Raw genomic sequence first — 24,081 nt, 5'->3', positions numbered from 1 at the left:
AGGGTGAAACAAATAAATTCGAGTTTATGGGTTCAAATGAACCTATACAATAATACACAACCCTACAATTTACTTAATCAAATTTGTACGAATATATTGTTTATGTATAGTATGGAGCGCCTAAATAAATTATATCGAATTAATGGAAAAATGTTTATAAGTAAGGGTGTTTGACTTAATTTTGAAAGGTGTCGGTAAGGGTTCAAAATTTTTCATATATAAAACACGTATTAAGAATTTGTTTTCGTCAAATATATTTTGAAGCGTTTAGGATTTAAATCTTTACATTACTGCTTTTGTAGAGCATAATAGTTCCTCAAAAATATATCTGTCTGTGGGATTTATAGTCAATTTAAAAACTTCCATATATATAAGGTAAAATTTTTGAGTTACTTGACTTTTCAACGGTCAAACGGCCAAAATATTGTTTGAAAATGATGAACAGTAATTAAAGTACACTTTTTTGACAAACTTAGGTTAAAAACGACATTTTTGAACCACTCAATATTTCTTATATTGCCTTATTTTAAAACGTATATAACTGCAAATTTTGGAATGAAAAAAAATATGTCTCTCTGAAGAAAATTCTTGCTCTATACAAGTTTATCCAAATATTAGCCAATTTTCCATTCAAAAAGGTTTTTAGGATACATTTATATGAGAAAGTTTGAAGACTCCCCGAAAATTTTTTAAATTGAGCTTAAAAGTGTTAAGTGGCCAAAAAATAAGGTGACATTGTATTTATTTTGAAAATTCTTTATTTATTCTTCCAAATCAATTTCATTCCCTTCAAAGTAATCCCCTCCCGATGCAATGTACTTATGCCAACGGATTTTTCAATCTTCAAAACACTGGTTGTAGTCACTTTCCGGGCTGGCCTTCAGTTCCGTCTTCGCTGCGGCTTGAATCTCCTCTATCGTATAAAAACGGTGGGCCCGGAGCGGTCTTTTGAGCTTAGTGAACAGCCAGAAGTCGCACGGCGCCAGATCAGGTGAATACGGTGGTTGCGGAACGATATGGGTTGAGCTTTTGGCGAAATGATCACGAATTACGAGGGCAGTATGGGATGGTGCATTATCGTGGTGTAAAAACCAAAAATTGTCTTTCCACAATTCCGGCCTTTTTAGACGGATAGCGTTACGCAAACGACGCATAACGTTTAAATAATATTCCTTGTTGACTGTTTGACCGGTTGGAAGGAATTCATAATGCCCAACACCACAATAATTGAAGAAAACAGTCAACATGACCTTGATTTTTGAGCGACTTTTTCGCGCTTTTTTTGGTCTTTTTTGGCACGATATTCGCTCGATTGATCGGTTGTTTCGGGGTCGTAAGCATAGATCCAAGTCTCATCGCCAGTTATAATGCGTTTCATGACACCCCGGTAGTCGGAAAGCATCGTTTCACACACTTCAACGCGACGCCTTTTTTCCAAAAAATTCAATGTTTTCAGTACCAGCCGAGATTTGACGCGCTTGAGGCCCAAAACATCCTTCAAAATGGTATTGGCTAAGCCTTTCGATATGCCAACTTCATCGGCAAGGTCTCTAATTGTTAATCGACGGTTTTTCAACACCAAATCTTTGATTTGTTGAACGTGAGCTTCGTCGGTTGAGGTTGATGGTCGCCCTGGACGCTCTTCGTCTTCGACACGTTCACGGCCGGCTTGGAACTCACTATACCACTTGTAAACATTTTTTTAGACATAGCCTCATCACCAAAGGCTTTCTGCACCATCCTCAATGTATCCGCAGCAGAAAATTGATTCCGTAAACAAAATTTAATGCAAATTCTTTGCTCAACAAATTTCGACATCGCAAAAAACGAAAAACTCACTTTTAGCAGCTCACAAAACGACACGTACGAGTATCTCAAACACTAATGAATATTTTGACATGAAATTTGACATAAATGTGACTGACAGTACTACCAACCTAAAAAAAAAATAATTCTCCAAATCCTTCGACGCGCGCAGTTTAAATTCCAATGTCACATTATTTTTTGGACACAGTAGTATATAAAAAAAAAAATTTAACAAAATTGTTACATCAATATATGAATACAGCCAAAGATCGAAGTGTAAGACAATATTTTAGGTTTTGACAAAATGGCGGTTTCCCAAAAACAGTTTTTTTTATGACAAAAAAGTTACACTTTAAGGGGCTATACCAGTGCGGCGCATGAAAAATTAGGCGATTTTCGTGAATTTGTACTGGATTGAATGTTTCGACGTTCCATGGACGTAATAAAGTATATTTTTAGCTAGATTAAAAGTTTTTGTTTTTACAAAAATATTGAAAAATAACGGAGTTATGTGCTGTCTGCGGAAGTGCCGAAAAAAAAGTGCCTCAACAGCTGGCATGATTACGGTCGAATGAGTAGCTGAAACAAAAAAATTCAAAATGTTTATTAAACTTTAATATATTTTCTATACAATGCACTATACCCAGTTTTAATTTGAAGTCGATCGGTCAATTTCTCGCGATTTTGCAGGATATTTTTGAATATATAAACTATCGAAAAAGCAAAACAAAAAAAAATGTTTGGAAGTGTCACACTGGTATAGCCCCTTAAAGTGTTTTAAAAATCATATTGCATCGTTTATTATTTGAGAAATGTATCTTAGAAGGTTGTGTAGAAATTTCAAGTCGACTGGTCGACCAGCGACGGTGAAAAAAGCTTTTGAAGTTTTGAAAGCCGATTGCACTAAGTTCAACTGTTTGCCGGATTTTCGAAGAATATGAAGTGGATATAACCCCGCAAATGCCCTGCTATGAATGGTAATAATATTTTTGTTTAACACGAAAATATAGTTTTAATTATTTCTTATTCAAGAGGATATAATGTTGGTTCACAAACTCCACAAATTGTGCGTGAATATAAACAAATTCGAAATTCTGCTAACTTTTAGCCTAATTTTCCGCATTTCACTGCATTTAAACGAACAAAGCGCCATCAAATATTTATATTTGGCTAATTAAATAAATATTTAATGGAAAAGCCAAAACAAATAATGGGCGTGCATTCGCTTTTAATGCGACCCAAGCAAACATAGAAAGCGGATACACATACGAAAAAAAAAAAATAAATTAAAATTTTTACTAAGCCCTTTATTATGAAGTTTGGTTTTCGCATCCGAAATTCTCTATGTGCAGATTTTCAAGTGAAAATTCATAAGTAGAGCTGAATAGGCGGCTAAGCACACGGGCAGGCTCGAGCTGTGTGCCAAATATAAAGTGGAGTTCACGACTGTAAGCATAAAGAAAACAGTGATGTCCTAAATAACCGGAAGTAGGTGCATTGTACGGCAACACACACACTCACACACATATACATTTACATATGTATCACAATAAATGTCTATATGTAGTTGTTGTTGTATGTTTTTGCACTGGCCAATATTCGTTTAATTCACTGGCAATTGCTTTACGTGTGGGGCTCTCATACATTTGTCACTGCTGTTTACCACGCTACCAAGCGCTCGTTGTCTGGCCCCTCCTGCTCAGCAAACCCTCCGTTGGACCGCACATATGTCAGCTGGTAATGAAATAATAATAATTTATGCCGCTTTTATGAAGTTGCGAAAATTATATTTGAATTATTGCCACTCTGTGCACGGGATGTTTACAAATACACGCACAAAAGAGCGAAATAATATGAGAGGCTGTATGTATATTTAGGGGTAAATGGGTGCGTGCGCACAAAAGCGGGAAAGTGACTTAAAAATGCATAAATAAAAATTAAAATGCGACTGCCAGTGAAAATTCCTGCATTTTTTATATGTATGCCAGTGTATATAATATATGTAAAAAAAAAACAAGACACAAAAAGAGAAAATTCATAAATAACAAATCATTTATGTACATATATCTATTATATAATATTAATTTATAAATATTAAATTCATGTTTTTTACAAATACTTTACAGCCTTTTCTTATTATAATTTAGCATATTTCCTAGTATTTTGATTATTTTTCGCCAATTACCGTTAAATGTATTAAATAGCGGCATAAAAGAGAGGTTCGATTTTCAGCACGTTTCATTTTTTAGACGAAAAACTTATATTAATACACAAGTAAGATGTATTTAAAATAAAAGAGGTTTTCAAAATGTCTCTTTTGCTTTTGAAGAGAAAAGCATGAGAGGAAGAGAATACAAGGTGCGTTCCAAAGTAAACAGGACTTTTTGAACCTAGCGCCCCCTGATGGCGCCATCTTTTTGTCGACTGGTGCGTTAGATTTCATAACATTTCATCAATTGAAAGTGAAGTTATTGCGTTTTCAGTGTCAGTATGTTTCTGTTGTCGGTGCGAAAATGAGCTTCGAACAAAGAGCCAACATTAAATTTTGTTCTAAAATTGGTAAAACATTTACCGAAACGTTGCAATTGATGAAACAAGTTTATGGCGATGATCGCCCATCCCGTAGTAGAGTGCTTGTGTGGTTTAAACGTTTTCAAAGTGGTCGTGAGTACATAAATGATGATCAACATGTGGGCCAATCAAAATCCGTGATCACTGGAAATTCCATCGAAACTGAGCGTGAATTCATCAAAACTCATCATTGAAATTCATAGAAATGGAATTGAACATCTCCAAAAGATCGATTTATCACATTTTGACAGAACATTTGAGCTTACGAAAGGTGTGTACTCGGCTTGTTCCGCACAAATTGACTGACGACCAAAAATTGCTCAGAATCCAACATTCGAAGGACGATTATTTGACCAAAAATCACATTTTAACCATTAACCACGCCCCGTATTCACCTGATATGGCACCGTGCGACTTCGTCCTTTTCGGTAAAATGCATTTGCCCATGAAAAGAAAGCGTTATGCAGACGTAGAGGCCATTCAAAAGGCTTGCACCGGTATACTGGCGGCCATACCGGCCAGCGAGCTAAAACACTTGTTCGACATGCTTTTGGACCCTGCAAAAAGCTGTTTTGAAGCAGAGACTATTTTGAATAAAATAAATTGAGTTTGCCGAAAAAACCATTTGTTTTGTTTTTTTTAAGTCCTGTTTACTTTGCAAAGTAACTTGTAGTAATACGTTACATTGGAGCGAGTTAGCGCCATTGTTGGAGTTGTTAAAGGGTTGATTGTGACTAATGATTTTATTTAAGTAAGAGAATTCGTTCTGGAAAGCTTATTGAATTTAAATATTATTTCACAATAAGTTCTAGAGCAATCATTAAATAACATTTGATGTTTCTCCAGCAACAATAACAAAACTAATTTCTTATAGAAGCTGCAGGGCGAATATTGAATCAAAGTTGTCAGGTTTGCAATCGAATTAGAACCTCCGAGTGGATATCCAGAATGAACAGTAAATCTATATATCGCTACCGTGATGCTTTAAGCCTGTATAATTTTCGACAATCACCAATAGTTACAAATACTTTCAAATACTCATCAGTCCAAAAGCCAGTCTAAGCCACTAGTTGATCCATTAAATATTATTAGCTAACGGTTGCCGAATATATTTACCGAAAAACAAATAAACATTAAAACAAAGGCTTTAAATAAGCAATGTAATTGACAAAATACAACAACAACAACAATAGCAACACAGCAAATGCATCGTTTAAGTACCGCAAATGTTGAATAGTGAATAGTGAACAAATATGGAAATATGCTAAATTGAATAAAGCGATAAACATAAAATGTACATTAATGCTTTACCTTCCGTCAGACTGATGCAGAAACGCACGCACTCTCACACATACATACATATGTATGTTCATATGTGCATCGCGTTAATTAGATTGTTTCAGTTGTCGATTGCAATTTACTCATGCAAGTTAAGCTATTTTAGTATTACTGTTTGCGTTCAGTTCGATTACGAGCTGTTTTTTATTAGACTAGTTTGTTGTTGTTTTTGTTAATTTTCATATTTAAAGGCCGGTAACATGTTAGTTTGGCTTTAGTTGTATTGTTCAAATAACGGTTGTTTGCAATATTAATATATCTATAGAGTTATATATATATTTTAAATGGATCGGGATGACGAGATGAGTTGAATTCGGATGTTCGGCGGCTGGCTGTTCGTTCGTCAGTTTATCTGTATGTCCGTTTGTGCTTGCGTCTGTTTATCCTTGCGTCTCTTTGTCCATTCGTCTCTTTGTCTTTCCGTCTGTCCGACTTTCCATTTATTAGTTTGATCTTTGTCCGGTTGTCCTGCTATGCGTTTGTGAGTCCGCCTGTTTGTCATCTGTCAGCCCGTCCGACCCTCTATGTCTTCGTCTGTCTGATTGTCCATTTGTCCCACTGTTCATCCAACCATTTGCTAGTCCACCCGTCTGTCCGACCGACCGATTTGACAGTCCGTCTGTACGACCGGCCGTTTGTCCGTCCACCTGTTCGTTCGTTTGTCAGTCCGTCGTTCCGTCTGACCCTCTATTTGTTCGTCTGTCTGATCGTAAATTTGTCACGTCATTCGTCTTCCCGTTTACTAGTGCGCCCATCTGTTCGACTGACCGTTAGTCCGTTCGTCCGTTTGCTCATCTGTCCGACCGTTCGACTGTCCATTTTTTCATCCGTCGTATCGTTTTTCAGTGTGGCATTTCTCGAATGGTTGAAATCGGTCAAGTCTTTGAATCACGAAAATATCGATTAATTTTGGAAATCTTCACACACCTAATCTAACTTTTTTTGAAAATGCTGGTTGGCATTATACTGTATATATCGGTGAAATCGGTCCATAAATTGCCCTAACCTTCATATGCCATAGTATACTGATTTGGGACTCCAAGTTCGCCCTTCACTGGGAAGGTGTCGATGGAGCTGCTAATGGCTCCACTGTGAATCGCATTCAGTGTCTGTCTGAAACTAGTTGCGTCCATAATCTGGTCCGTGTATTGTTCTATGTAGTCGGCTTAATCAAGGAATGATCTGCTGATATTCCTAGAAGGCTGCTCCGCTCCAAGCAGATCACTGCAAGAGCTATTTCTACGAAAGCATTCCAGCAGAAAAAGCTTGGAAAGGAGAGCATTGTATTCCTTAAAGAAAACATGAAGGCCTGACTATCTGCTGTTATTGTACGGAGTGCAGTATTTTGCTACATTTTCTCGCCAGTCGTTCTTCCTTTTCACTGCTTGGCGCCAATTGGAGAATCTAAGTGTAGCCAGGTCCTTCTCCACCTGGTCTTTCCAACGGAGTGGAGGTCTTCCTCTTCCTCTGCTTCCCCTGGCGGGTCTTGCGTCGAATACTCTCCGAGCTGGAGTGTTTTCATCCATTCGGTTGCGGATGACATGTCCTAGACAGCGGCTACGAATACTCCCCGAGCTGGAGTGTTTTCATCTATTCGGATGACATGCCAGCGCAGCCGTTGTCTTTTAATTAGCTGAACTATGTCAATGTGGTTATATATCTCGTACAGTTCATCGTTCCTTCGTCTGCGGTATTCGCCGTTGTCGATGCGCAAAGTACCACAAATCTTCTGAAGAACCTTTTTCTCGAAAGCTAGTAACGGTAAGAGTTATTTTTCGTTGGATTTCGAGGCTGACGTTTTTGTTGGTGTTAATTCTAGTTGTATCTCTTACACATTGCAAAAGTAAATTCTTTGACAGCGTTCGAATTATGCTCTTCCTTACCTGCAACTGTTGTGTATGCTTGTTTGTGCTGTTCCCCAACTATTCTAACGTCTGAGGCCTGATCGCCTGAACGCTTGAATGCATTTCCAACTACAGCGCTCTCGATGTACTTACATGTGTATTGATGTCTGTATTTATAAGTACCAATAATGTAATGCGCTGGTAAATATTATTCAATATTTTAGTCAATAATAGCTCATTTTTTCACAAGCGCCTCGCCTCGGGTTAATCGAATTCAATGGAACCGCAATAAAATCATCTGCTTTAACATTTCGATTTACGATTTGTCAATTGACATTTGCAATTAGCAACTACACACGCACACCTACACCCACACACACACACACTCAAATATATATGTAATTGTTTTACATATGTAATGTATGTATGTATGGCCGTTACATATGTATGTCCACCTGCTGCAGTTGCATTTAAATAATTACACACGCTCGCGATTTTTGTAATTTAATATAACCAATAATGCAAATATTTTATTTGCGGACATTTTAAAATTGTATGCAAAGCACACAGGTGATAAATAATTACCATGTTATTGTTTTTGTTTTTGCTATTCACCAAATAATTCAATAATTCCCAATTATTGTTGTTAATTTACGGTTATAGCGGAAAGCAGTTATTTATGCATCAAATCCTGCATAAAATGTTAACAGTTATAACGGCGAAAAATAAAAATAAATAAAATAAATTAAAATAATATATGTAGAATAAAATAACTGTGGTAAATATGCTAATAGCGTTATTTTAATTTGATTTCACCGAGTTTTGTTAAGCCTTTGAGGCGTTTATTAAATTGTGGAGCTATTTGATTTTGTTCGTCTAATTAGCCTAGTAGATAAATTATAATAATGACAAATAAACCATATTCTTCTTCACTGACGTAGACACCGCTTAAGCGGTTATAGCCTAGTTTACAACAGCGCGCCAGTCGTTTCTTATTTGCGCTATTTGGCGCGAATTGGAGACGCCAAGCGAAGCCAGGTCCTTCTCTACTTGATCTTTCCTACGAAGTGGAGGTCTTACTCTTCCTCTGCTTCTCCCGGCGGTTACTGCGGTGAATACTTTAAGAGCTGGAGGGTTTTCATCCATTCGGACGATGTGACCTAGCCAGCGTAGCCCCTGTCTCTTAATGCGCTGAACTGTGTCAATGTTGTTGTTATCGTCCATGTCTCTGCGCCATATAGCAGGACGGGGGTGATGAGTGATTTGTAGAGTTTAGTTTTTGTTTGTTTGTCGAGAGAGAACTTTACTTCTCAATTGCCCACTCAGTCCAAAGTAGCACCTGTTGGCAAGAGATATTCTGCGTTGGAATTCGAGGCTGACATTGTTGTTGCTGTTAATGTTGATTCCAAGATAGACGAATTTATCTACTTCTTCGAAGTTATGACTGTCAACAGTGATGTGGGAGCCTAGTCGCGAGTTCAACGATTGTTTGTTTCAGGGCAGAAGATATTTCGTCTTGCCCTTATTCACTGCCAGCCCCATTTGCTTTGCTTCTTTATCCAGTCTGGAGAAACAGAACTAACAGCGCGGCCAATGTTGAGGCCAATGATATCAATATCAATCAGCGTACGCCATCAGCTGTACACTCTTATAGAATATTGTACCTTCTCGATTAGGCTCTGCCGCTCGAATTTTTTCCTCAGGATTAGATTGAAGAAATCGCGCCATAAGAAGTCGTCTTATCTGAAACCTCGTTTGGTATCGAACGGCTCGAAAATGTCTTTTCCAATCACTGAGCTGGAGCCATGTCTAGAAGATCACGTGAATGAGGAAAGTTCTCTGAGCTCCACTTGGGATTGGGCAGAAATGACTTTTTACATATGGTTGAAGCAGCTCACAACTTCCGGTCTTATACCAAGTATCTCTGATTATCTCTGGGTAGCAAAAACAAAATCCGTTTGAAGGCGAGCTACTGTAAGAAGGCGAAACATCCCTTACCAGCCGACTGTTGCGTTTTTCTAGGCGCAGTCCACTCCGATAACTGTGGAATGGACTGCGCAGTGAAATGATAGAGCCATGATTCGTCCATTGTCACATATAGATCCAAAAACTCAGGTTTATTTCGCTTGAATATCTCCAAACACTGCTCCGAATTATCAACTTTTTTCCTTATATCCAAATGTTCGTGAATGATATGATATACGCGTTCGGTTTATATCTTTAGAGTGCCTGCTATCTCAACCAATTTCGCTTTAAGACCATCGGAAATTATTTTGTGAACTTTTTGGTGTTTTCGTCGATAACCGCCTCTTTAGAGCGTCCACTGCGTTCACCGTCCTCGGTGCTTATTTCGCCTTTCGGTAGACTTTTGCACAGTTTCGACTTTGCATTCATAAATCCACGTCTTGTCACCAGTAATAATGCGCTTGATGATCGCAGGGTCTTCAGCTGCGTTGTCAAGGATCTCATTTGCGACCTCTACTCGACGTCGGTTTTGCAAAAGACTCAGCTATTTTGGTACGAATCTAGCATAGACACGCTTCATACTCAAAACATTAACCAATATGGGTTTAATCGATCCACAAGAGGTTATTAAATACTCTGGTGTCTCTTTGATCCAATACGACGAATGCTTTGGATGGCAACTCAAATGCTTCATGATTTTCAACGATTCCGAACCCGTGATTCCATTGGAACCACAAAATATCAAGCAAACTTGTTATTCAACATTTTTTTCATTGGCTAAAATAGAGATTGAGATGGGTGCAAGTGGTTTTTTATAGCATTCCTTTCAAATTCAGTGTGAGTTTTCTCAACAACACAAAGGACTTGCGTACGTTCCAAGTGCTCAAGACTCATAAATACTCTTTGCAGGAAGTCTGTTGGATAATATATTCTCCAATTGCTTCTTTCCACTTAACCATATTGCAGTAACTTTTCTCAGAATAAATATTCATCTCCATCTTTTACTTTCCTTTTACTTCCAGGCTACATGCTGGCCTCCACGTTAACCGTAGATCAACCGGAACGCTCCCTGCAATTACAATTGGATCAACTGTTGGTGCATGTCATGAAGATACTCAACATCTACTATCATTTGATTACGCAACAGAAGCCCCAACTATTTGTGAAAGTGCAGAAAAGCGATCTGTTCGCCAATGCGAAGGAATTGGCGCTGGTGCAGAGCGTCGGATATTTCGGCAGCGATTACATTTATATAAAACTTTACAACATTTTAAGAAGTGCTAATGACAGCTACAAGGTAAGCGTAATTGCGTCGCATGCCACACACACACACACACAGATTGAGATAGAGACAATACAAAAGAGTGCGGAGAATAAGAATACAATCTGTATTCGGTGCGTCTGTTATTTTGCGGACTTTCCGACAGCCATGTGATATTGTGATGTTGTATGTGTGTATGTGAGCTTGTATATATAATACCATTGTCTTCACGTAGCACGAAAGCTTCACATCAAATCCCCACTGTTTTCTGCGAGTTTCGAGTCCAAATGCATTTGCCGAGCGTATTTTAATATTGTGTGCTTGTGTGTGAGTGTCTGCCGTTGCTCTCTTCTATATACATATGTATGTATGCGTTCGTAGTTGCACATATCCCTCAGTTTGGTCGGCCAGCTTTAGTTGCTGGTTGACGCGCATTAGTGACTTCACTCTTGAACATTACGTAAATTGTAAAAGTTCCTCGTGGCTTCTCGCTATGTTGGCGCGCTCCTTATTCTCTGGTTTGCTGCGTAAACTTGTCTGACACCCGTCAGTTTGTTTCGGTCTTTCGCGAATTTAAATTTCGATTGTGGACTCAAAGCGACTTTATCTGTGCTACACATTTAATGTGTGAATCTGTGATTATTTGTGTGTATGTGTGTGTATGTGTATGAATGTGTGTTTGTGTGGTCATGTTTGTAGTAAATGTGTTCTCTGTTTTGGTATGTAAATACTATCCCGTGGGGCTTTTTGGGTATTGCTTACAGCCACATGCAGTTGGCCATGTTCCGCGCTTACTTACGAGGGCAGTGGAATATATTAGTGGCTAAGTTAAAGTGCGGTTGAGTTAAAATATCTATTCCAAAATTGATCCTAGTTGGATTACTGAAAACTCCGGTCTATTGTAATACCTAAACACTCGTACTCCTAAGCATTTGTGAAAAACACTATCAAAAATCTACAAAGCGATTTTAGCCTGAACAACATAGCGGCGGAGGACGATGTATTACCGGCCGAACTATTCAAACGCGAAACACGGCGAAGAACTGATAAGAAGCATGCATCAGCTTCTTTGTAAAATATGGTAGGACGAAAGCATGCCCAACGATTGGAATTTAATCCACAAAAAGGGAAATCCTACAATCTGCGCCAACTACCGTGGGATAAGTCTCCTAAACATCGCGTATAAGGTTCTATCGAACAATCGTCAACAAACTGATTGGACCTTATCAGTGTGGTTTTAGGCATGGAAAATCAACAACCGACCAGATATTCACCATGCGCCAAATCTTGGAAAATACCCGTGAGAAGAGAATCGACACACAGCACCCCTTCGTCGATTTCAAAGCTGCTTTTGACAGCACGAAAAGAAGCTGCCTTTATGCCGCGATGTCTGAATTTGGTATCCCCGCAAAACTAATACGGCTGGGCAAACTGACATTGAGCAACACTAAAAGCTCCGTCAAGATCGGGAAGGACCTCTCCGAGCCGTTCGATACCAAACGAGGTTTCAGACAAGGCGACTCTCTATCGTGCGACTTCTTCAATCTGCTGCTGGAGAAAATAATACGAGCTGCTGAACCAAATCAAGGAGGTACAATCTTTTATAAGAGTGTACAGATGATATTGATATCTTAGGCCTCAAAAACCGCGCTGTTAGTTCTGCTTTCTTCAGAAGGATAAGGCAGCAAAGCAAATGGGTCTGGTGGTGAACGAGGGCAAGACGAAATACCTCCTGTTATCGAGCAAACAGTCGTTGCACTGCCGACTAAGTTCCCACATCACTGTTGACAGTCATAACTTCGAAGTAGTAGATAATTTCGTCTATTTTGGAACCAGCATTAACAGCAAAAACAATGTCAGCCTCGAAATCCAACGCAGAATAACTCTTGCCAACAGGTGCTACTTCGGACTAGGCAATTGAGAAGCAAAGTCCGCTCTCGCCGAACAAAAACCAAACTCTACAAATCACTCATCATCCCCATCCAGCTATATGATGCAGAGGCTTGGACGATGACAACATTTGATGAGTCGACGTTACGATTTTTCGAGAGAAAGTTTCTGCGAAAGATTTGTAGTCCTTTGCGCGTTGGCCACTGCGAATATAGCATTCGATAGAAAGATGAGCTGTATGAGATATACGACATTATTGACATTGTACAGCGATTTAAGAGATAGAGGCTGCGCTTGCTATGTCATGTCGTACGTATGGACAGAAAACACTGCAGCTGCACTGAAGCAGAGGAAGAGGAAGACCTCCACTCCGTTGGAAGGATCAGATGGAGAAGTACCTGGCTAACACTTGGAATCTCTAATTGGCGCCAAGCAGCGTACAGCAAGAACGACCGGCGCGCTGTTGTAAACTCGGTTATAACCGCGTGAGAGGTGTCTACGCCAATAGAGAAAAAGAATGATATCGCTTTCCGTTAATCTTTTGGGTGACTTATCAACACTTTCTCTGCTCCAAATACTTATGGTTCTAGTCGATAACTGAAGATTTTGGAAGGGGAATCTATTGCTGCAGCTACGTCACTGCGTTACTTCACGAGCCACCCGCGTAACTGCTTTTGTTGTAATTCTATTGTGCAACCGCACGAAATGCCGAATGTGTAGTGTGCGAGATTTTGTGGCTTTTTGCGTGGGTTGCGAGGATTTTTAGTATCTGATACTTGTGGTTTAAAAAGTTGCAAACTAGCAGAAATCATAAAAACAAGCAAGCCAGCCGTGGGGAGTGAAGCATCATGGCTCCAGAGTACGCGCGCTAAGTGAAGCTGGGTAAAACATATGCACCTATATACATATGTATGCACGATGCATACGTACAGACATAGCCACATACATATGCGCTTGAGTTGATACTTGCAAAGTGGTAATTTGTGCAGCATTTAAAGTTACAATGGGTGTAACGACTGCCAAAATAGCTAACTTCAACTGACGGACGCACTGGCTGAGTGGCTCAGCCGCCTGCCGTTCGTCGTTATGCTTCCTAATGCGTTGCTTTTGTTGTTCCATTTGTCTGGCTGCAGTTTCGTTTTAAAGCTTTTGTGGTAATGTAATTTGTGTGACGGTTTATTTCTGGTTTACGCTTGGACGTGTTGCCCAAGCATGATCCAGATAGCAGCACAGATACGCTTAAGGGCTTCAGCACAAAACTAAGAGAATGCACCGAGCAGCGACGTCATCACACTAGAAATGGTGTATAAAGTTGACAATCGGCGGGTGGGAGTTCTTAGTGTGAACGATGTATGCTCTTTTATTATTAGAGCAGTGTGTTTGTGAGTTGTGCGTCGATCGAGTTTTTGTGGCCCTCTAAAATTGGAAGCAAACTGTAGATTTATTACTTTCAAAAAATGTTAGTTCATCGAAATGAGATAATATTACTACAGCGAACTAAAGTTGACAGCAGATGTGCATGGGCTGAAAAGTTCTATCTCGACATATTTTGATCTCGACGTCTAAACCTCCGATAATTTATTGTTCTAATTTGAAAATAGTTCTATGTGTAGCTGAAAAAAAATCTCATTCTTCGACTGCATCCTTGAAAACATAGATCACAGCGTCGCATAGTCTACTCCTAAGAGCTTTTTCTCTGCTTATATACCGAAGAGGGATATGTGGATTGATTGAAATCGATGGAAAAGAGGCGCAGTGAGATTATTCACGACTGGTTGGAAATTTAGTAGAAACGTTCGAGGGGATTTTTTCTGTTTGGAGCTCTCCGTCAAGCATAGTTTTAGGCTACCGTTACACTGTAGCGCATTTAAAGCCGTGGTAATCATTAAGTTGGCTGCGAAGAGAGGTCTTTTTTCAGAAAGCCAGCTGAACATCTTTGGTGCAAGTTGATAGCACTTTGTCAACTTTTGATGGTATTTTTGATCAATGTTCAGGATTATTTACGTATCAATGGGTCTGCGTTCTCAGCTGTCCAAGTGGTATTTTTGTTTGGCTTGACCTTTTAAGCTAATCCAATCGATCTGAAGAAATATTTGTGCAAATTGTTGCCTTCTCGGTCGTTTTGGACGACTTTAATAGGAAAGTAATCACTGTCGATTGTACTTAGGCGTTAACGATGTATCAAATTCAGATAAGTTGTCGTTGATGTCATCCAACGGTAGACCCAAGCAACGTGCAATTTCAGACCAAAGGGAGAATGATGTCAGATGAGTGGTGTTAGCAGGGTATGCAAAGAGGTGGGCAGTGTTATGCGGAGATTCTTTGCCTACTGGACATATTTACATATGTTTGATATGTTGGAGTCGATTTTGGATAATGAGGAGTTTAACCTGCTTTATTATCCAGAATGAAGCTGGGCAAGCGTCACTCTCGTTTCTCAGGGCAACTCGAGCTCTGCGTCTGCAATGGATGGTGGTTTGACTCCATTCACTGAGGGGGGTTCGTTCGGTGAAGGTTTTAATGGCTCTACTGTATATGGCGGTCAGTGATTGCCGAAAGTTAGTTGTGTCCGAAGTCTGGTCCGAGTATTGCGTTGATGTCGTCAACGTAGTTGAGTAATGACCTCTTAATGTTCGTAAGAGGCGGTTCTACTTCAAGCAGATGACTGCAGGGATGATTTCTGCGAAAGCACCCCAGCAGGAAGCGAAGAAGGTCGAAGAGATAGCCGTTTACTTTTGAGCACATGCCAACGATTCCATTGCCCGAGGTCATTATCGTGCAATCATCAGCGTATGATATGATAGAAATTCCCTCTGGTGGTTCCGGGAGTTTCGAGATGTAAAAGTTAAACCATAACGGGGAGAGAATACCACGCTGCGGAACCCCTTGTTTAATTCTTCTCAGTTTTGAGTTTTTACCTCGAAATAGTACGGATGATGGACCACCGCTCAGGCAGTTCATAGACCACCTCTTCAGTGGTGGATGATGTGATGCTATATATTGGGGTGTGGCATGAATTGGTATGATATGACGATGTGATATTAACTGAAACGGCGTGAGCTGGTGTTTGATGTGAATGAGTTGTTACGTTTGCAAGGAGATGTCTGTAGTTTTGTGGTATGCTGATCTAATATAGAGATATGCTGTTATGTGACATGGTAGACTGTAATGTGAGGAATAATGATACGGAGAGATGATGCTTAGTTGATGTAGTATTTTGTGTTAAAAAGTGATTTAGTACGATGTGTTGTTCGGTAATATGTATGAGAAGGTGTGATGACATACTTTTCTCTTCATTATTTTCAAATTAATATTATAAAATAGAGCGGTGCAATTTCTATTTTGTTCTTAAGGTTTAAATTAAGACTAAATTTTGTGCAAAATCTGAGAGTCTTCCGCTGCTTAAAATATACTTGTATTCTTAGTTAATTGCACTTAATGCCACGCGTTAGTTTTAAGGAAATTTCGCCAGGCTTTGCTTTACTACACCAACACCTACACACATACACATACATTTGAAACCACTTGTACCAACACATATACTTCGAAACACTGTCCTAACGTCTATTTCTCTATTCTCTTCCGCCACCTATCCAGATAACGATAAATCAAGAATCCGGCAGGTTATTAATTTCGCTACTCCGGACGTGCCTCAACACTTTGGGCTTGTGCATTGAATTGCGCGCCCACACCACACCAACACCAACACCCGCCGGCACGCCCACCGGCCATACGCCCAGCCATGGGCGGCAGCGCGGCCACAGCCCCGGCAGCAGTGGCGCGGATACTGCGTCCAACACTGGAGCTGGCGGCGGCGGCAGCAGCAGTGCTACGGCAGTCTTCCCAACCAACGCCACTCTAAAAATTAATTGAAGAAATTCTCCAGTATTTGAGCAAACTCGTAAATTATGCGCCCGGCGAGTGCATCGCATGTCTGCGGCAACTGTTGAAATATTTATTTGGCCAAAATTATGGCAACCAGCAGCGAGACTATTATGCCACATTCATAAGGCCGTATTTTGTGGTGCGCAGCAAAGGACAACAGCTGCAACTACACCTACAGCAGCAGCGGAGTCCGCAGAAACAACAAAAGTGGCCAACACACAACAAACAACAACAGCAACACGCGCAGCAGGGAAGTAGCCGTAGAGGAAGCAACAGCAGTAAGTTCACGCAAGCCAGTGGCGATCACCAGCAGGCAATGACTATGTTGCATGCCATAAATTCCGCTGCTGCAACAACTTTGGCTTCCACCGCCGCAGCTGGAGGAGTTCCGAGATCAATGGCAACAACAAGTGATGGCTCAGCCAGCGCGCTGAAGGGCGCAGCAGGCGCTGGTTTGTCGACCCCGACAATGACTACGTCAACTGTCAGACACAATGAGCCAAATGTAATTGGTGCACAAGCAAAAGCGACTTATGCCAACCGTGGTCAGGCGCTCATTGACTCCGGTCATGCCAGTGGCGTTGTGAGTGTTGCAGCTGTTGCAGCTGGTGACAACGACCACAATCAACCGCACTTGTCGGCTACGGAGTATTATCGTTTGATGGGCGAATTATTTGCGAGCGGCCTAAATTTGCAAGCTGCCAAGTCGGAGCGTGCCGGCGACTGTGTAAAGCATATTAAACTGTTTGAGCCGCTGGTAATCTATTGTCTCATGGTGAGTACAGTAATAGTTCGCTCTCGCTTAATGATGCATGACTCCAAACATACAAACATCTAAGAATGCATAAGTGTGCGTGTATATGTTAATTTCTGGTAGCGATGTGCCTGTTGGACCTACTGACTGACTGCATGTGCACTTTTCAAACTGTTTGTGTGCCATTTATAGAATATACGCCACATTAATTTGACTCTGAGGTCCGATTTTTTAAATCAAGTATTTCAATTAGGTCTAAAATAATTGAATTTCACACTCACTGTGGTAAATTCGGTGGGGGATCTTAAGTTTTGTTTTTTGCGACTATGAAGACTACATCCGAAGCGATTATTTAGACGATTATAGACTGTTGTTTACCGATCCAAACAGGGTTAGACTTTTGAAATAACAGCCCTTGGCGGCATAAAGTCCAGGTCAATTCCGGCGTCGTAGAACCGGAAAAATCAAAAGTGAACTCCTAACTACTTGAACTTAGATACTTTATTTTATTTATTTACAAACTAGACGAAACAAAGACTGAACCTCAACTTTTCCGTCGATGATATTGAAATTGTGAGGATAAGTGACCTTAAAATTTTAAGTGCACCATTCGAAAGTTTGTCTTGTCTGCAAAAACCGCGATAGTTAAAATAGCACTGAGCCGCAAAAAGATCTTCAAGTCGCTAGCCGGCAGCACTTTGCGCAAGGACAAAAAGACGTTGTTAGTAACATAGAAGGCAAGCGATCGACCGACCATAACTACGCCGCTCCAACATGGTTGCTTGGATGCAGTAGGTCCCAGATGAAGAAGATACAGACTTTTCAGAAAACCGCGCTCCATATGCCTTCCACTGAGTATTTTCATAGTGAGGCCCGCATCTTCCCTGTAAAGGAATGTCATGCTCGACATCTCTAAGTAATTTCTGCTCATTGCTTCAAAATGTCGACGAACCAAAACAATATACCGACCAATTTTCAGATGTGATCAATTTCCGACGCATACTGGACGCAATTTGCAGTGGGCCTATTAACAAATTCATTGACCTTCTCCCAGTGAATGCCGTACTTGGAGCCCAAACAGCACTCATAGCAAAAGAAGAGCGCGAGTTGTCGCGTGAAATAAGATTGACTCTAGCGCAGCTTCGTTCAGGGTATTGCAGCAGGTTACACTCCTATTGATCCAGAATCCACTCTGACGTATAAAACCTATGTCCTGAATGCAAAGAGGACCCGCATGACACTAATCATTTCTTTGCATGCTCAATGAAACCAAAGCATCTGCCCTTTCCCTAAAGTCCGAACCCGTCGAAATAGCTCGTTTCTTGGCCCTACCTTTAAGTGACTCCGATGACAGTTAACTTATTGCTTTCCCCTAAACAAGGTGTGGTCAATCAACATAAAGTGATCTTTATTTTTTCCGTTAAAACTTTCAAGGAGCTAGCGACCCCAGATGTGAGCTGAGTCTTACTACTATTTCATCATCGTTCTGACCTCATGCTATTCTATTTAACCTCGATTTGGAACAGTCCAAAGACTTTTGGTGCTAAACATACACTGGGTACCCAGTCTTAAAGGTAGAACAGGAAATAAAGGGCTGAGACGAGTTGGCATACTGTGATTCGGCGGGAAACGCAGTTCCAATAAGTTCATGAAACTGTTCACTTACTTCGAGGGATGTTATAGGAAGATCTTTAGTCTTGCAACAACTTCAACACAGAGCATACCGCTTTTTCAATTTCCAGCCTTTAACTGGTTGAAACAGGATACCTTTCGCGGTTCCCAACGTAGTTCAAGAGCTCAAGAGAAGTAAACATTCTTCAGAATGTCTACTCTTGACGTGTTTTCAAAGAGTTTGGTCGTTTCGTATCGCCACCTCTTCTAGTGTTTTATTCTGTGGGGACCTCAAATATTTGAAGCGTTGTCTTGCAAATGCGAGGCACAAAAAATGCACTAGAGATCTTCCTAGGTTTCCTTGATGTCTTGCTCATGTCAATTTCTGCAGTTATCTCCATCTGTCAGACGCATTGTGGGTGCATTTGCCGCCATCCGACTGTGATTAGTGAGTATTCCAATCATGTTGATACCATCTTTTCTATCAGTGTGGTGGAGTATCTAGTGAACAGGAACTTTGTGAATTTTTGATCTTCCGCGCTTTGCACATTACTTCTGCAGTTTTGCATCCTGATAGATCATTTCATCGAACTATAAACTTGCTTGCCATGCTTTTGTTCAGATTGCCGTAAAGGCGATACCTGGGCTTATCAATGTCGGTCACGTTATGGGATGACAGTCGTACACCAGTCATCAAAAGGGGGATCTCTCATCCGAGGCAGTTGGTAATCTTTCATTGGGGGCGGGGCTTTTTACTTGGCGGGTTCCAAACCCAGCGCACAACCTTACGTAGGGGATGTTTCGCCTTCTCACTTTAGCTCGCCTTCGAACGAATGTTCTTAGGCTACCCAGAGGATACTTGGTCAAAGGCCGGAAGTTGTGAGCTGTTTGAGCCATATGTAAAAGAATCGTTTCTGGCCACTGCCAAGTGAATGGCGATAAGAGAACTTTCCTAACTTGCGTGAACTTCTACACATGACTCCATTCTCCACGTACACCACTCTTGGTAATTTCAAAGTCGCTTGTTTTTGGCGACATTCTCTACTGCTGCCGCGCTTCTCAAGACACTTTTGGTCAATATGCGATGAGGTGTTACTGCCTTGATTGCTGTTTGGTCGTCTACATAGATATTGACTCTGGAGTAGCCTGCTGATGCATTAGCGGCTAGCTCTGCTGCTTTGCCAATAGCAAATATTCCTGCTTTTAAAATACTGCAGTTGTTCGGCAACTCAAAATACTGCCGTATGGCTAACTCTGGACTGTATATCCCCGCACCAACTCCGTGCTACATTTTCGAACCATCCGTATAGATGTTTAAGTGTTGCGCCTCTTTCTAAGTTCACCTTGAACCTTCTTTCCCAGTTGAAAAGTGGGATCATATACTCGTTGCTTGCCGAACCGTCATTATCCACAGAGCTCAGCAGACCCTAAATCCGACACCAATAAAGCTCTTCCAGCTTCTTTGGTCTTGATCTCCAGAGATTTCCTCTACTACCTCTCACAAGTAACTTGATTTCACGATTGAGATGTGTCGGCTTTGTGTTTAAAGATTTTAAAAATCTCTGTGTTGAAAACATCAAAGCAACTTGCAACAGATTACCAATAAGTTTATGTGCCGAAACTTAGTTTGAAGCTCCAGCGCTTAAAGTGGGGCATATAGCTTACAATCACCCCCAAAGTACTCTTTTATGCCCTCCACTTACAGTGGTTGTAGGCATCTAGCTTCAACCTCCTTATCTACGGTAATAAATTAGAGCGCTCACGGCAAGCCATCGGTATTAGGTGAGTGTGAATAGCCTCTCCTCTTCGAGTTCATCACTTCGAGTGCATCACTACCTAAACCTCCTCCACTTGAGCTACAGTACTACTCATTTGCTGTATGCGGCACACAAGTTGCAACATTGACTTGGTCAGACGGCCATTAATATAATCAAAAAGGCCACAAGAACTGCTAGCTGTGTTTTGGTGCCTGTGTGGCAACGGCGAGTTGGTGAGTTGGTGAGTTGATTGAAATGATCCCTCAACAGATTTGCCGCACAGCTTTCAGTGTAAACATTTATTATTTACACACTGCTAACTACTACCTAATATATTGATTTATGCACGCACACATACCTACACACACTAACACTCGCACACAAACAGACCTACACACTACTAAATACTAAACGCAGACAAGTACTAGGAAAATGAATGAATAAAATTGCATTTGTAAATTCTCGCATATTTTCAGCTTTTCCTCAAATCGAATGCCCGTGTCCAGGCGCCCATATTGGAGTTGTTGTCACAGTTGCTGGAACTCAATGTCACTTACAGTGTGTTGGACTCGAAAAATGTAATATTTGATCAGATTTTAAACAATTTGGATTTAATTGAAAATGGCATCGTCAGGTGAGTGTTGAATGCTGATTGCTGAATGTTGCAAGTTGCATGTTGATTTGTTGCTGTGGCATGCCTCAAATGTATCTACATATATACTCCATAGTTGTTGCCTATTTATATAATATATTTGCCTATGTGTGAGTGTATGTGTGTATATGTATATGCGAGTGATGAGCTCTGCTGGTGAGTAGCGGGCGAGGGGAGCGCAGGAAACAGGAAGCGTTGCCGGAAACAATGAAAATTCGCCTGTTTGCTGGCTGTCTGCTGCGCTGGTGTGACCCTGGCTGTGGTTGTGGTTGCTGTTCGAAAACACCAAAACACCGTGCACCTAAACGTTGTTGTGCGTGTGTGTTGGTTGGTGTGTGTGTGTGTGCGTTTGCTGTTGTTGCGGCTGAAGCTGCAGGATTATTTTCGTTTTCAATTCGAAAATAAAATGTTATCTTTGGCCGGTGCGGATGCATTTGAAATTCAAATATCACTCAAATATCGGTGCGAATTGATGTGTGCGTGTGTGTGTGTAGCTGCAATACTAGGCGCATACAAACATATTCAGTTGCGGCAGTTGGCTGGCAAAGTGAGCCTAAAGCATTTTAAAGGATTTTCTATGGAAATTAGACTCGCCAGTTTGTCGAGTTAAGCTCACGCACACAGCCATACACACATTCATACGGACATATACATATGTATGTATGTATGTATGTATGTCGATAAAATTTAAAGCCTAGAAGAAATTTGTCATTCAAATTGGAATTAAGTGATTAAATATTAATTGCTAACAATAAATGATGAACAAGTGTTTGATGTTCGAGTGAAGTTTTACTACTTTGAACAAAAAAGTAAAATTTTGTTCATAATTTTTAAATTATTAATTTAATCTTCTAAATCTACTCGTATGTCGTCCGAGTCCGATACTTGAACCAATGTGTTTTCCAATCCTCGAAACAACTATTAAAGTCAATTTTCGGAAAAGCCTTCGTAACGTTTCACGTTTAATGTCTTAAATTGACGCAACACGATTTCCCCGAAACGATTGTTCGAGTTTGCTGAAGAGCCAGGTTGCGGCATGATAATCGTTGAAAATTTGGCGAAAATCTCACGAAGAATCAGTGCGGTATGCGACGTTGCATTATCGTGGTACAAAAACCAAGAATTTTCGACCCATAATTGCGGCCTCCTTTTACGTATAGCTTCGCACAAACGTCGCATAAGACTCAAATAATATTCCTTGTTGACAGTTTGGCTGGTCGGATGGGATTCGAAGTGTACCAAACCTACTGAACTGATTTGACGTGTTTTTTCGGCTTCGGACACCTTTGCCACTATATTCGGCCGCTTGATCGTCTATTTCGGGGTCTACAGGGTTTGTCCGGAAAGTTAAAGGACTGAGTCGATTTAAAAAAAATGATTGAACCAATCGTTACAATTCTTTAAAAACTTTTAAAATAGGCTACTTCTGCGTCGATGCAGCGCTGCCAGCGCGATTTCCAAGCATTGAAGGCGTCATGAAAGGTATTCTCCGGAATAGCCTTCAGAGCCGAGTTGCATGCTGCTTGGATCCATTTTGTCGTCTCAAAATGATTGTCTTTGATCGGCCTTTTCGGGCCAGAAAATAAAAAAAAAGTCCGGGCCGCCACATTTGCGAATACGTTAGGATGCCGGCCTTGGTTAGGTAGCTGTTCACAAGAAAGGCGACGTAAGCCGGGCGTTGTCGTGGTGTAACATCCAATCGGCTGGGCACACCTTACGCATGTTCAAGTGCTCTGTCACAATGTCATGAACTATACATTTTGATAAATTTAACATCTGGGCAATTAAACAAACACTTAGTCGACAGTCTGTGTACAAAACTGTGCTCAAACGGGTCCTATTGTCGGTTTTTATCGAAGTCGCAGGTCTCCCATCGCGGTCTTCATCACACACACCATTTCCTGCCAAAGCAACATCTGGGTAAGCCTGCTTGATCGTATCAGACGTCTCTGTCGCAGATTTACCGAGTTTCATACAGAATTTAATCGCGAACCTCTGCTCTAACGAACACTGCATTTTCGGCTTGCACCACTCACAGAAACACGTCGCTTGTCCTGACTGTCCAAGTGCTCGGAGACAACTGACCAGCCGATCGTTCGTTAGCTACAATCTACTCTACCGAATCCAGTCGGTGCGCGTACGCTCCGAAGTACAGTCGTGGGGGAAGAAAATCAGTCCTATTAATTTCCGGACAAACCCTGTATATCTTAATATACGTTTTTAAAGAAGTTCAGTTTTTTTGGCAGAAAATCATCTGCTATGTGCTAATCCTCTACGACTAAGCTCTTAGTTCGGAGCTTTACTTTTCAAAATTGGACAGTATGAAGAAAAAATCGCGCAGAAAGTGTGTTCCATTATGCCATGGCCACACACATCGATGGTGACTCGCCAGAAACTGAATGAACTTGATTGCGAGATTTGTATACATCCTGATCATAGTTTATACAAGGCAACAAGAGATTACTGTTACTGTTTATGCTAGTCAAAATTTGCCTAAGGAGAAGCTTGTAAATCTCGACTGCTTTTGGTCGCTATGAAATCACCAATCAATGTCTCGTTGTATCGTCCGAAAATATTCCCAAAATAATTGTATGTAATTTAGTATAATATAGATTTGGGTTCTATGATAGGATAGGACTACAAGTACTTGTATGTGTAGAGCTCTTTTATCAAAAGCCGGAGTGCGGAACTTTAATCCGCTAAACCTAACCTACTCCCAACTCTAGGCTTTCCCGCGGAACCGTCAG

The 24,081-nt window shown here is 40.7% G+C and overlaps 2 protein-coding genes across 2 annotated transcripts in view; both read left to right on the top strand.

Annotated features, from left to right (window-relative positions):
- LOC120771212 overlaps positions 1-16,548 on the top strand; it is a 25,863-nt gene extending 9,315 nt beyond the window's left edge. The window contains exons 6-7 of the mRNA XM_040099155.1: positions 10,547-10,821; positions 16,273-16,548. Of these exons, the coding sequence (XP_039955089.1) occupies positions 10,547-10,821; positions 16,273-16,548 (551 nt within the window). The remainder of the gene's footprint in view (positions 1-10,546; positions 10,822-16,272) is intronic.
- LOC120771134 overlaps positions 16,548-24,081 on the top strand; it is a 27,018-nt gene continuing 19,484 nt past the window's right edge. The window contains exons 1-2 of the mRNA XM_040099034.1: positions 16,548-17,335; positions 21,159-21,316. Of these exons, the coding sequence (XP_039954968.1) occupies positions 16,877-17,335; positions 21,159-21,316 (617 nt within the window). The 5' untranslated portion in view covers positions 16,548-16,876. The remainder of the gene's footprint in view (positions 17,336-21,158; positions 21,317-24,081) is intronic.

This window comes from Bactrocera tryoni, chromosome 1 (assembly GCF_016617805.1).
Source record: "Bactrocera tryoni isolate S06 chromosome 1, CSIRO_BtryS06_freeze2, whole genome shotgun sequence".
NCBI classification, from domain to species: Eukaryota; Metazoa; Arthropoda; class Insecta; order Diptera; family Tephritidae; genus Bactrocera; species Bactrocera tryoni.
The sequence above is the reverse complement of the archived record's forward strand: the minus strand, read 5'-3'. Positions and strand labels throughout refer to the sequence as shown.